This window comes from Hemitrygon akajei, chromosome 4, assembly GCF_048418815.1.
Source record: "Hemitrygon akajei chromosome 4, sHemAka1.3, whole genome shotgun sequence".
Classification (NCBI taxonomy): domain Eukaryota; kingdom Metazoa; phylum Chordata; class Chondrichthyes; order Myliobatiformes; family Dasyatidae; genus Hemitrygon; species Hemitrygon akajei.
This window is the reverse complement of record NC_133127.1, coordinates 137,967,317-137,981,062: the sequence shown is the minus strand read 5'-3', so window position 1 is coordinate 137,981,062 and position 13,746 is coordinate 137,967,317. Positions and strand designations below refer to the sequence as shown.

General features: G+C 36.1%; 1 protein-coding gene across 8 annotated transcripts in view; it reads right to left on the bottom strand.

Moving 5' to 3' along the window:
- sytl2a (synaptotagmin-like 2a) overlaps positions 1–13,746 on the bottom strand; it is an 89,313-nt gene that overhangs the window by 38,271 nt on the left and 37,296 nt on the right. For all 8 annotated transcript variants that reach the window (XM_073043415.1, XM_073043418.1, XM_073043419.1 and 5 more), the window contains 4 exons: positions 12,812–12,957; positions 11,912–12,029; positions 9,811–9,886; positions 5,537–5,648 (listed from right to left, as the gene is read on the bottom strand). In XM_073043415.1, the coding sequence (XP_072899516.1) occupies positions 5,537–5,648; positions 9,811–9,886; positions 11,912–12,029; positions 12,812–12,957 (452 nt within the window). The remainder of the gene's footprint in view (positions 1–5,536; positions 5,649–9,810; positions 9,887–11,911; positions 12,030–12,811; positions 12,958–13,746) is intronic.

The following is a 13,746-nucleotide window of genomic DNA, read 5'->3' as shown; positions in this document are numbered from 1 at the left end:
AGCAAACAGAGCATCAAGATAATTCCTAGTTGGTTTTCATTGCTGCAAAATGTTCATAAACAACCAGCTGGAGAAGTTAACAAGTAACGTGTATTTGATTTATCTTGCTTTAATTGCTTCAGCAATTTACAAAACAAACAATTTTCATGGATTGCATTTGGCCAGGACAAGACACTACTGACAATCAGTTTAACCCATCTGTCCACTGTGCACAGATATTACAGCTGGAGTAATAATGTAATTTTTTTTTGCAACAACAAAGGTCTACAAATATATACTGTTGTACAAGTTGTGCCAGAGGGTTGTTTCCATGCTGACTTACTCCATCCACAAACATAGTATCGGTGTGGATAAATTAAACCAGAAAACTATCTTGGTTGTTGCTTGATTGAAAAATAATCACTGAAGAGAAGCATGCACACCAACAGCTAGATCAACTTGAATTCATCACTAATCCATTGATTTGGGCAAAAGGAACATTTTCCATTTCCAGTAACTAGTCACGTTGATATAAAACAATACAGACATCTTTAATTGATTTTCTCGTTACTAGCATGGTGTAGTAATAACATCCAAGACTTGAAATAATTTATGCTCAACAATAATGCTACACAAAATGTATTGCTCAAAGCCAATATGATTTGCAGTGGTATTATGCAGCTAAGCAAACCAAAGCAAATATCACCTGATAAATTTGCATTGTGGATTAGTTCAGTGAATAATGGGTGATACAGTAGTATAGCAATTAGCACAACACTAAGAGCCAGCGATTCAGGTTCAATTCCAACTGCTGTCTGTTAGGAGTTTGCACGTACTCCCCCGCCCACGTGGGTTCCCTCTGGGTGCCGCAGTTTTCTCCCACATTCTAAAGACATACTGGTTAGTAAGCTAATTTGTCACATGGATGTAATTGGGCTGCACTGACTTGTTTGGCCAGAAGGGCCTGTTAGCCTGCTGTATCTCTAAAGAAAATACATTTTTAAAATAGTAAATACTTTCACACCGAACATTTCTTTTTCATCCTTCTGTTGGTTCCAGTGAAGCTACACCTAATAGGTTCCAGATGGCTGGAGCTTATCCAGATGAGTAATTTGTGAAAGCACCTTCAGCTATAATTTGTAACATTATAAACCAGGCATCAGAATAATGAGTTCCTTAATTGGTTACTAATTTTAGTCATGAATAAAATATTTTAAATGTTCACAATATTGATGAACTTGGATTGTAAAGATGTGCACCTATGGTTTCTACCTTTGTTAGAAAGGTGAACAGGATGCAGAGTAAAATCCAAAAAGATAACAGGAACTCAAAGGAAGAGAAAAAACATACAAGGATAAAATTGCATCTAAAGTAAATAAGATGCATAAGCAAATAATCAGAGAGGTAGATGGAGGAAGAAGCAGGGAGAGAGGCGGAAATAAGCAAACAGCTCAACAGAACACAAAAGACAGGTACAAGACTGAATAGAGAAAGGAAAAGATTATTAACACCGTACTACCTAGTACATTAAAGAGCTTTCACAAATCACACTTGAATGAAGATCACCTATTGTTCTAAATTCAGACCCATCAAACAACGGTGCAGCAAATTTTATTTTGAATGGGTAAGAGCACAAGCAGAAGGTTGTGGGAGGTGTCTCATGTCTAATCAGAAAACTTTACAGACTATTTTTTATTAGCCAAAGTACGATTTGCCAGAACGTAACTGTGAATAAAATGTATCTTACTTCATTAATAATGCACCTAAAGAACACAGGTACCATTATGAAAATGCTTGTAATCAAATGCAAGATGGATAGTCCTGCAAGTCAATGATTAAAAAGTATAAGGCAGTTTTAGCTCTTCAACATTGTCCAAAGTTTGTAAAAAGCTTTTCATGAATCACCAATTATTTGAAAGAAAAAAAACATTTAAAGAATTTGGTGAATGTAATTTCCTGATAATTAGCCAAGTAAAATGATCGTGTGAGTGAATGAATCTAATTATTTTTGTTCGTGCTATTCTAGTCCCACATGCTGCTTGATAATATTAAAAACACACTAAGCGATAATGTGCAGTGGAAGAGATGAGAAAATCCACTGCCTTATGCACAAAACAAGACTCATTTCAACCTAGGCATTTTGGGTCAAATTTGTTTGTTGATATGCTGGTAAGAATATATGTTTGATTAAAAGCATATGTCACAATTTCTATACTTTTGTTTGAAAGTCACTGCTCTAACACAATCTGAAGTTCAGGGTATAGATGAAAAATATGTATTAAACCATTATTTTGTACATACGTGCATGAAAATGAAATTAAATAAAATATTTCACTACGCTTGGGAACATTTAGGTTCAAGAAATTAATTAATTGTGATTTGAAACTAGCTGAAGATAACAAACGTTGAGACATTCCAATTCAAAAAAGCACCACAAAGCCACAGCCAATTCCATAGATTTTTGCCATATGCCCCATTGATCAGGAAACAGACTAGAAGGAACATGGGTCTATCAACATCGAATGCTTCTGCAAATGATCCTTGAGGAATAGATGCTGTAACTGTTTCTTACAAAGTCAGCAATTAAATTTAATGAACCAGCCAGTTTTGTGAAAGTCACTTCCCACTCAGTTTGCATGTATTGGAAGGGGGAAGGGGGTTTCTTCTCCTATTTAGTTTTAAAGGTTAGTGGTTTCATAATGGCCCCAAATTTGGGTTAGTGATAAAGCACTTACTATTTAAAATAAAGCTCTCAACAAAGATTTAATGATCACTGTAGTGGAGATTTCTAATATTCCCCCAGGAGTCCTATCAAGGGAGATTCAGAGCTGAGCAAACACAACAAAGATTCCCTCAGAATAATCACAATTTACTTTGTTTTTCAAAACTCAATAAGACCTTCCTTCTATTACTTTAATTTCTTGGTGGATTTTTTAAATTCACATCAATTCAAGTCACTTTTCACTGAGGAAGCCATTCAGCCTGGAGAGGAGCAGTGAATCACTGACAACTACTTCAGACTTCTGTAGTGACCTTCACCTGCAGAAGTCCCCAAATCAGTGCCACTTTATGGTGTGACGACATAAACACAGTTTGCATTGAGCTATTGACTTATACAAACAAACACAAATTACAAACTGTAAATATTACTCTGTTGGTTGAAAGATCTGGAGTGAAATAAACCGAACTTCTAAAATGTACAAACGTAGCTAATTGGAAATAGACATTATTATATTTTCAATTAAAAACTTGCCAATATCTGTAAACTCAGAATTATTAAGTATAGTGTTTTGATCAATTCATGACCTATTATGGGTTGCTATACATGATAATCAAAATATTTCTTTGGTTAAAAACAAGCTGAAAATGCTCTCAGCTAGATTTATACAGAACAGAGAATCATCAGTTGCATAGCACCAAAAGATTCAATATAAATTCAGGCTATGATTTATCATTTTGTGTTGTGTAGCACAAGACCATAAGATATAAGAGCAGAATTAGGTCACCCCAATTCATCAAAGCTCATTTCATCATTTTCCCTCTCAGCCCTGGTCTCCTGCCTTCTCCCCATATCCCTTCATGCCTTGACTAATCAAGACTCTATCAACCTCTGCCTTAAATATACCCAATGACTTGGCCCCTACATCCACCTGTGGCAAAGAATTCCACAGATTCACCACCTTCTGGCTAAAGAAATTTCTCTTCATCTCCATTCTAATAGGACATCCCTTTATTCTGAGGCTGTGTCCTCTGGTTTTAGACTCCCCAACCATAGGAAACATCCTCTCCACATCCACTCTATTGCGGCCTTTCAATATTTGATAGGATTCAGTGAGGTCACCCCTCATTCTTCTGAATTGCAGAGCCATCAAATGTTCCTCATATAACAAGCCTTTCAATCCCAAATCAGTTTTGTGAATGTCCTTTGAACCCTCTCCAATTTCAGCACATCCTTTCTTAGATAAGGGGACTAAAACTGCTCACAATACTCACAGGTGCTTTATAAAGCCTTAACATTACATCCTTGCTTTTATATTCTAGCCCTCTTGAAATGAATGCTAATGTTGCATTTGCCTTCCTCATCACCAACTCAATCTACAAATTAACCTTTAGGCTGCACAAGGACTCCCAAGACCCTATGCACCTCAGACTTTTGAATTTCTCTCCATTTAGAAAATTGCCTACACTTTTATTTCTTCTTCCAAAGTGTATGACTATATACTTCCCAACACTGTATTCCATCTGCCACTTCTTTGCCTATTCTCCTAATCTGTTCAAGTGGTTATTCAGCCTCTCTACTTCCTCAAAGCTACCTGCCCCTCCACCTGTCTTCATATCGTTCACAAAGTTGGCCACAAAGCCATCAATTCTGTCATCCAAATCATCGATATATGATGTAAAAAGCAGTCCCAACACAGACGGCATTGAACACCACTAGTCACAGGGAGCAAACCAGAAAAAGCTGCCTTTATTCCTACTCTTTGCCTCCTGTCAATCAGTTAATGCTCTATCCATGCTAGACTCTTTCCTGTGATACCATGGGCTCTTAACTTGTTAAGCTGCTCCATGTGTGGGTCTTCAAGTATATAACATCAACCGATTCTCCTTCATCTATCCTGTTGTTTCTTCAAAGAATTCCAACAGATTTGTCAGGCAAGATTTTCCCTTGAGGAAATCATGCTGACTACAGCCTATTTTATCATGTGCCTCCAAGTACCCCGAAACCACATCCTTATCAATCCACTCCAACATCTTCCCAACCACTGAGATCAGACTACCTGGCCTATTTCCCATTCCTTCACAACCATGCCAGAATCAACTGATTTTTTAAAAGATCATTACTAATGCCTCCATAATCTCTTCAACCACTTCTTTCAGTACCCTGGATGGTGCTAAATATTCTATTCAAGCTATCACTTACACTGAAATATAAATAGGAATTATATTAAATTATTGCACAGTTAACCCATTATAAAATAATGTAGCCATCCTTACTGGATGCTTTTGAATAGGGTTTGTCAATAATTACAGCTGAACCAAGGTCAAAAGGGGTAATAAGTTCTTTCCTGGCACATGCACAAAATGCACAGTTTAGGAGCAGATGACCATTGCACTCAATTTTCTAACTTTGATGCTATCAACCATAATGCTCACCTTATAGAATGATTATGTATGCAACAAAGGACAACTTTCAATATCAAATTCCTTAAAACTTCCATAAGAGAACTTGAACAACAAAACTGTGACTCCAGTGATGAACCAGAAAACTTGCATTGCATAAAGTGATCATAGTTAGTTCAAGGTGGTGTAATTGGTGACAGCATAAATGCAGTACACATGTGTCGTTTCTACCTGACAGCCAAGACTGGGATTTCACTCGTCAATAAATATTGACATCGAACAGTCATGGTATATTCACCAATAAATCCACAAAACCAAACTGAGACAGCTGCATTTAAGAAGAACTACTTTCTACAGCATAAATACTTCATCTAACTTAAAAAGAAAATTATCTTTACAGAGGGATTATTTATCCAAATGATTTATTTATAATTACCCTGCATTGATGTCACAGATGTTGACTGCTTTCCAACAGATAGTGGCAGTCTCTCTTGTTCATTTGGATAATCAGTTGACGAGAATGATTTGTTGAATGGATTTTCTCTTTGCTAAAAAATAATTGTTCCAAATTATGACAATGATTCATTAAACGCTATTAGAAAATATATGAGAAATGCTTCAAAGTGTAATCAAGGCAACACAAGTTCGGAGTTGTTACAGAAATTTGCTTATTTAGAATCCCATACAAATACCATTTCTCAATTCTTCAGGAAAGGTTTCACTTTGAAAAGAAACAGGAAAAATATGTGCAGTATTAGATTTACACCACGTGTACTGCTTACTGTTGAGGTCAAAAAGTTCCACTTCAGTCTATCCAAACACAAGACCTTCTTCCATATATTTACAATATCTTTTAAGTGATGCTTTGCGAAGTCTTTATGAGCAAGGATATGCTTTTTTTTTTAAAAAAGTGGTACAGGTTCTGTAGATCTAATACTGAGCATCCACCAGGTAACACCATCCCTACTGTAAAGTATGGTGGAGGTAGCATCATGCTATTGGGATGCTTTTCCATAGCAGGGACTGGAAATCTGGTCAGGATTGATGGGAAGACAAATGCTGCTAGATACAGAGATCCTGGATTTTTAAAAAAACTGCTAGCCTCTGCCAGAAAGCCTAAACTGGGGAGGAGGTTCGTCTTTCAGCAGAACAACATCTCAAAACACGCTGCAGAGCAATCATGGAGTGGCTTCAAATCAAGAAAATCGATGTGGTGGAGTGACCCAGAGTCCTGACCGTAACCTGATTGAACATCGCTGGCAAAATCTCAAGATTTCTGTCCATTGCCACTCCCCGAATAACATGGCACAGCTTCAGCAATTTTGCAAAGAGGAATGGAGTAAGATTTGCCTATCATGTTGAACAAAGCTTAGCCAAAAAGACTGTAATAGCTGTGAGAGGTTGTTCAACTAAGTAATGAGCAGGGGGCGAGGGACATGTCAATTAGCAAATTTTCTGTTTTTTCTGTTTTTGGGCTTTACTGTGAAAGACAGCGCGTGATTCACAAATAAAAATTCTCAGTTTAATTGATCAAAAATCCCTGGTTGCAATACTCATTTATGTGAACAAAAGGCTGGGGGCTGAATCTTTTACACTGCACTGTAATAGCAAGGACAAATAGAGAACAACTTTGTTTTTCATCTAATGCAAGACATGCAGGGCACCAGAGTGCATCTCTGTGTCTAACACTGAAGAAATCCTTCAATGAAGTGTCAAAGTAGTTTGCATTGCTAAGCTCTAAACTTGAACCTATAACACAGCAAAATTAAACTTATGTAAAAACATTCTGGAACATGAAACAATTCTCCATCTTAAGATCAAGTTAAAAGAAACTGAGCTAATATAACAAAACTGTACAAAAGATTTCTAAGTCTTCTGAATGAAAAGTGTATCTAGTATCATCAAGCTAAATGATGTTGATTGTCAGGAAAATACGGCTTTTGCTTTTCAAAATGTGTGTCCTAACCCAACTTAACCAATAAATATATATCCCCCTGCCACCCCACATACAATGTTTACCTATACTGAGAGATGAGATGGAACTAGCTGCAATTGTAAGCTGGCTATACTTCCTATCAGGCCTCTCACTTTCATGAGACCATCATGTCACCAACCTTCATTTCAAAAAGAAGTTTAGATTACTTTTATTGTGATTTTCCCTTGCACTTTTAAATTACTATTTAAATAACTTTTTAATCCCACAAATAATTTCCCAACTTTTCAAACGTGGGCGATTTGAAAAGGCCATTAAGACAGTGTGTACACAAGGCCTAGCTGGCACTTGTGCCCTAGCGCACCGTATGGGAGAGCCATGGTGACAACAACAGCAGTGCATCAAGAATTAAGCAGTCCCAAAACTTCGCTTCAGCCACGAACCTTATGTGGGGGCACTCAAGTGCCACAGGTCTGATCGACAGAAATTGGTTCACTGCTTGTTTATAGCTTTTATTTGACTGTTTATAGTTCTGTTTCCAGTCTGTGGAAAAGGTGAAAGGCCTTCAGGCAGTACCACCGATGGCCAGAAAAGCTCAGTGCAGCTGCAGATTGATGCAGGGAGCTCATAAGGTGCGAATCAAGCAGAGCTTAATCTGGCCCAATACCTCAATCTTCACAAGAGAAAGTCTGTTTATTCATATTTAGACAATCTTCCTCACTACCAAGTTTAGAATAGGCTTTTTTTTTTAATATGGGGGTTCACATCCTAATATGGATCACCTGTTGCCTCATTATGCTCAAATCTGAAAAGATTTGATACACTTACATTTCAGCTGCACCTGAAACAGAGATGAACCTACGTCAGCTTCTGATTAGTCTGCAATGGACAATCAGCATTAATTGCATAAGAATTCTAGCACTCTAGTAAAAATAATGTTGGATTATGTGGAAGTTGTATTCCAATAATTTGTTCCAGTAATACTCTTAAATTTGTCCAAAAAGGTTGAATTTTAAAACAAGACCAAGTAGAGTGTAAAAAAGTACCAATTTCTTGATTACATCGGAAGCATTGATCAGATAAATTTGGGTTTAATTTATTTATTTTTTGTGGTGTAATATATAATTGATGTAAAAAATTATATTGCACTACTCTTAGCCGGACATTTGTTGTATTTGTCATACTGTCAAGACATAGTCTTGACCAATTTGTTTCTTCAATTTTAATATTCAAATCAGTTTCCCATTTTTGTCTTGACTTATGAATTCCTTGTTTAATTGCCTGCTTTTGAATCAAACTATACATACAAGAAATAAATTTTTTAATTTTTCCTTTTTGAATTAAAATTTCTATTTCATTAGGTTTTGGCAATAACATTGTTTGACCCAATTTATCTCTTAAATAAGCCCTTAATTGGAAATAACAAAAAAGTGTTGTTTGATATTTTGTATTTATTCTTTAATTGATCAAATGACATTAATATACCTCCTTCAAAACAATCTCCTATATATCTAATCCCTTTTTGAAACCAGTTGTATAAAAGTTGGTTACCATTGTAAACGGAATAAGTTTATTTTGAATTAAAGGTCTCTTTGCTAATAAAGACTTCTTTATCTCAACATCAACATTTATCTTATTCCATAAATCAATCAAATGTTTTAATATAGGAGATTCTTTTTTTCTATAGGGATATGTTAGGGGGAGGGGTTAAGGGGAGGGGGGGGAGTGTTGATATTTTTTTTCTTTCTGTAACCTATTTGAAAATTCAATTTAAAAAATTTATTAAAAAAAGAAAAGAATTCTAGCACTCTCTGTTCACTTCAGGAAAACAAATCATTGGGACCAAAGACTAATGCAAACTTCCTATTCAATTCAACTACCATCTCCTTATTATCTATTATTAATTAACCAAATTTACTTTTTGGCTACCTTTACCATATTATTTGAATTTATCCTTTTGTATCAATGTTAAATCATTCTACTAATACATATATATCCGTTTCCTGGTTCTATAATACAAATGGAATGCTATTCTGTATCTGCATAACTATATAGTATATAGTCATCCTGCTACAAAACAGATCCAATTGATCCATACCAACCAAGATTCCCATCTAAACTACCGTAGTCACAGTTGCTTAAGTTTAGTTTATATCCCTACAAGTCCTCATGCATGAACTTGTCCAAGCATATAAATGTTGTTAATGTACCTGCCACAAATAGCTCCTCTGTCAGTTCATTCCATATACTGACCACTCTCTGGGTGTAAGTGTTACCCCCTGAAGTTCCTACTCACCCCATTTATGCCCCCCATCATTCTATACACCTTTCTACAATCACCACTCATTTTCTTAAAAATAATGCTTTACAAATTTAAGCAGTGAAATATTTACAGGTAATGTACTATGTGTCCTTTCAACAAACTCATTCAAGTACTAAGTTACAAGTTTCCCTCCTATTTTCCCTTCTACAGATCAAATGATTAGCAGTGTTAGGACAGACTCTCTAAGTTGAGCAACCCATGCAGACCTTTAGCAAAAAACTGAAAAAAAAAGTATTTCTTTCTGGGATGGTGATTAGTCCAAGCAAATCCAAGTACTAAAGCCTTCTGAACTGCACATCTCACAGAACATTTGAAATATCGACATGACTGTAATTTATCATGCATTGCCACTATTGTCACAAGCTCAACGGTCACATCACATATCAAGTACGTTACCTGCCACTGAGGAGCAATACGTTTAACATAACTGAGTCTGAGCCACCAGGAAACATACCTTTCCCAGTGAAGGGGGGTTCTTCTTTGCCATCTGTTGCTGCTGCTGAGTTGCGTTTTCTCTTTGTGACACTGCACTGAAAATGGAAAGGGAAAGTTCTTGCACCTCCAAAAAGCAGTGCACGAAACTTAACTCTGCATTAAAACTAACACCAATTGATTTATTACATTCTTGCACAACTTAGCCCACCATTTACATTATCATTTTTATTTCTGTCCCTTCCCCAAGCTGCTCATCTCTGCTCCTCTACAGTTTCATTGACACCTCTGGCCCTCCAATTCCATGTTCTTATTACCATGCTTCAGGAACAGCATCAGTTAGTGTACCATGAATAGAAAAAAACTTACAGCCTCAAATATCTTTAAAAAAAACAAGTAAAAGCATCTAGTTATGCAATCTAGTGCAATCAATTATTTTCTACACTCATCAATTACAAGGATGTTGCCTGGATTGGGGAGCATGCCTTATGAAGACAAGTTGAGTGAACTCGGCATTTTTTCCTTGGAGTGATGGAGGATGAGAGGTGACCTGATAGAGGTGTATAAGATAAGAGGCATTGATCGTGTGGATAGTCGGAGGATTTTTCCCAGGGCTGAAATGGCTGTCACAAGAGGACACAGGTTAAAGGTGCTTGGGAGTAGAAACAGAGATGTCAGGGTTAAGTTTTTTTTTACTCAGAGAGTGGTGAGTGCGTGAAATGGGCTGCCAGCAATGGCGGTGGAGGTGGATATGATAGGGTCTTTTAAAAGACTTTTGGATAGGTACATGGAGCTTAGAAAAATAGAGGACTATGGGTAACCCTAGTAATTTCTAAGGTAGGGACGTGTTCGGCACAGCTTTGTGGGCTGAAGGGCCTGTATTGTGCTGTAGGTTTTCTGTGTTTCTATGTTTCTAATTCCTTTCCATCAGGTACAATGATACAATGCGACATGGCCACAAAATTCATAGATAGATCAACAGGCAGCACTTAAAAGATTGTTAACTTAGTTAAAAGTTAGTTGGTTTATGATCAATAAGTAATTGCATATCAATGATTTACCACAAACACCATATTACATGCAAGGTGTAGAACTTTACAGCATTGTAGCAACCAACAGAGGCCCTGGAGATCACCTGATACTGTATCACATATAGCACAATGTGTCATTTTACCTTTTTTTATTCATTGAAACTGCAGGTGTGGAAAATTATTGTTTGGAAGCATGTGCTCATGGCATAGGCAGTGCAAAGTCTTTTACTTTTGTTTAGATTTACAGAATTTAGCTCCAGATATTTTGGAATTTCCAGTTAACAATTTTTCCCTCAAAAAACGTTACAAAACAACTTAAATCAATCACAGCATTTCTTACTGCTAATGGCAGCCATTTGACTCAAGTAGAAATACCTGTTTCAAAAAGTTTTCAATTTCAATTTTAAACTATTGTGGTGGTTTGGTTGGTTCCAGAGAATTCATGAAGGATGTTTGAAGATGCACAGAAAACTGAACAGATAAGAAACCATCACTATAATTTCACTTTAACTGGTTAGGTTACCAGTTTGTTGTTGCTTTTCGAGCATCTCTGGGGACTCTGTTTTAGCAACCTCAAAGGAGAGGGCATAAGGTGCATATAAATTTCATTTCAGGTCACATAATCCTCCTGAACTGGAAATATATCTTCATTTCTTTAGCATCACTGTGTCCAAATCTTGGACCTCCCTTTATGATAACACTATGGAAGTGTTTTTGCCAAAAGGTGCTTTGATTTAATTAGGTGGCTCACAATCAATATGGACAATAAGGAGAGGCAAGGTATGTTTGCCTTGCTCGCAATGCACACATCATATAAATAAATAGATTTAAAAATATATATATATTGAGTTGACCTTGAATGTATAAATCTCAGCACATGCTGTATTCAATCAAGATTCACGCTGTTTGATAATATTTTAAAGTTCACCTTTTCAAAAATTTGCATAAGTGCCCCTCGCTGGAAACATCTGCTTGATAAAAAGAGTGATATAAAAGATAGAAATACTGAAGATTAGCCACTGTCTGTCTCTCTGACTGAACTGCTCTAATAGCTCTGACTAAAGTAGTTTACATCCAGTTTATAGACAATACCTATTTTTAGGCTCTTCTAAGAATAAAGAAAGCTCAGGTGGTATAAAAATATCACCCGCAGCATTTTTTGAAAAGCTGTTGGAGTTCTCTTTGGCTTCCTTCATCTGGAGACGTTCGTCTGTGAATGGAGATAGTGTATATTCAGGGAAATACAGTAACAATTGAAAAAATATCATATACTGAAAATCTAAATTAAAAACAAAAACTGATGCAAACTGATACAGCAAGTCAATCAGCATCAGTAAAAAGAGAAACAGATTAAATATTTCAAATTGATGACCTCCAACCAAAAACACTATTTTCTTTCTAACCACAGATGAGAGATACTGAAGTGACACTCGTACATTAAACTGAATTTACTTTTAACCTTGATATTCACATTTATTTCTTGTAGGCTACCTGTAATTCACTGGTTTTCGCGGGTGTGATATAAAACAGTTTTACCCATAGATGCAGTTTCAAAAGGCTCTATCAAGCAGAACAGAGCTATACAAGGCACACAATTTCAAAACTTGGACACATTATTAAATGGAACAACTTCAACTTTCTCTTTTTCTATCATTAATCCAGTAGGATCATTTATAGTTGATTTTAACATTAAAATATCTGCAGCACAATCTTATAAAATTTACATAATAAACTGGATATTCGAAGAAGTAGACTGCCTATATTAACTTTAATACATGTACACAACTGCAACATTCAAAAACAATGTTCACATTACAGGGGAAAATGTAACCAGCTGGTAGATTTACTCAAAATATTTAAGAAGAATATTTCAGAATTCATAAATGGGCAAGACACTGTGGGCATAATCATGCCCTGTTCAAACTTCTTTTACACCAGGTTTGTTCTTAGTCAATGAATGGGAAGACTATAAAAGTAATCAAGGAAGCTTACAGATAGTCTTGGGTTTCTTCCTCCGCATTGATGCTGCAATTAGCTCAGCTCCATGTAGTGTATCTCTGTGCCTCCTTGCCTTCGCTTTATAAAACCACTCACCAGTCATATTCTTTCGTTGAATTTCATTACTAATTTGCAATTGACTAGAAAACATCAAACAAGAAATAATTAATTTTGTTGAGACATGGGCATTCTGAAGTTATGTAAGATAAATTCATAAAAAACAATTAACAGCACATTGATGATGTCTCCTCATATAGTGGCGAAACATTTGCAAGTAAATTGCCAAGACCGGAGAGCAACTCAACCAAACCATCAACCACCCGAGCCACACATTTTCCAAATTATTTCCAAAAAAATTAAAACAAAAATGCTGGAAACAAAATGAGCAGGTCATGTGGCATGTATGGAAAGAAAAACAATTAACCATTAATGTTTTTGATACTTCAAGTTTACAGCTTTTCCTTTTTTCATTTCAGATTTCCAGCATATACGTTTTTTTTAAAAAAGAACTTCATAATTAATCTCAACAGAAAATGCTGAGCTTACTCACTCAGGAGAGCAAAACTGAGAAAATATTTCACGTCAATAAGTTTTGCACTGGAGGAAGAATCAAAATGTGCTAAGAGAAAAATAATTCTCCTCCTGAGAACAAAAGTAAAGGGCCTGAGGAATGATTAAGTAAGTGGTGATAAAATACTTGATAGAAGGAAAAGCAAATAAGAGGAAGTAGCTGGGATAATAATCTTTTATTTCTCCAATCATGAAGTTACACAAAGGGTTTTGTGGAAATTGAGGTGAATCGATGGGTCATATGACAAAGAAGGATATAAAGTCATCAATTAGTAAGTAGAAAAATTAATGGGAGCTAATAAATCCTTTAGACTGGGTGGCCCACAAAGTAGCTTTAGGTGGTGGCTGCAGAAATAATA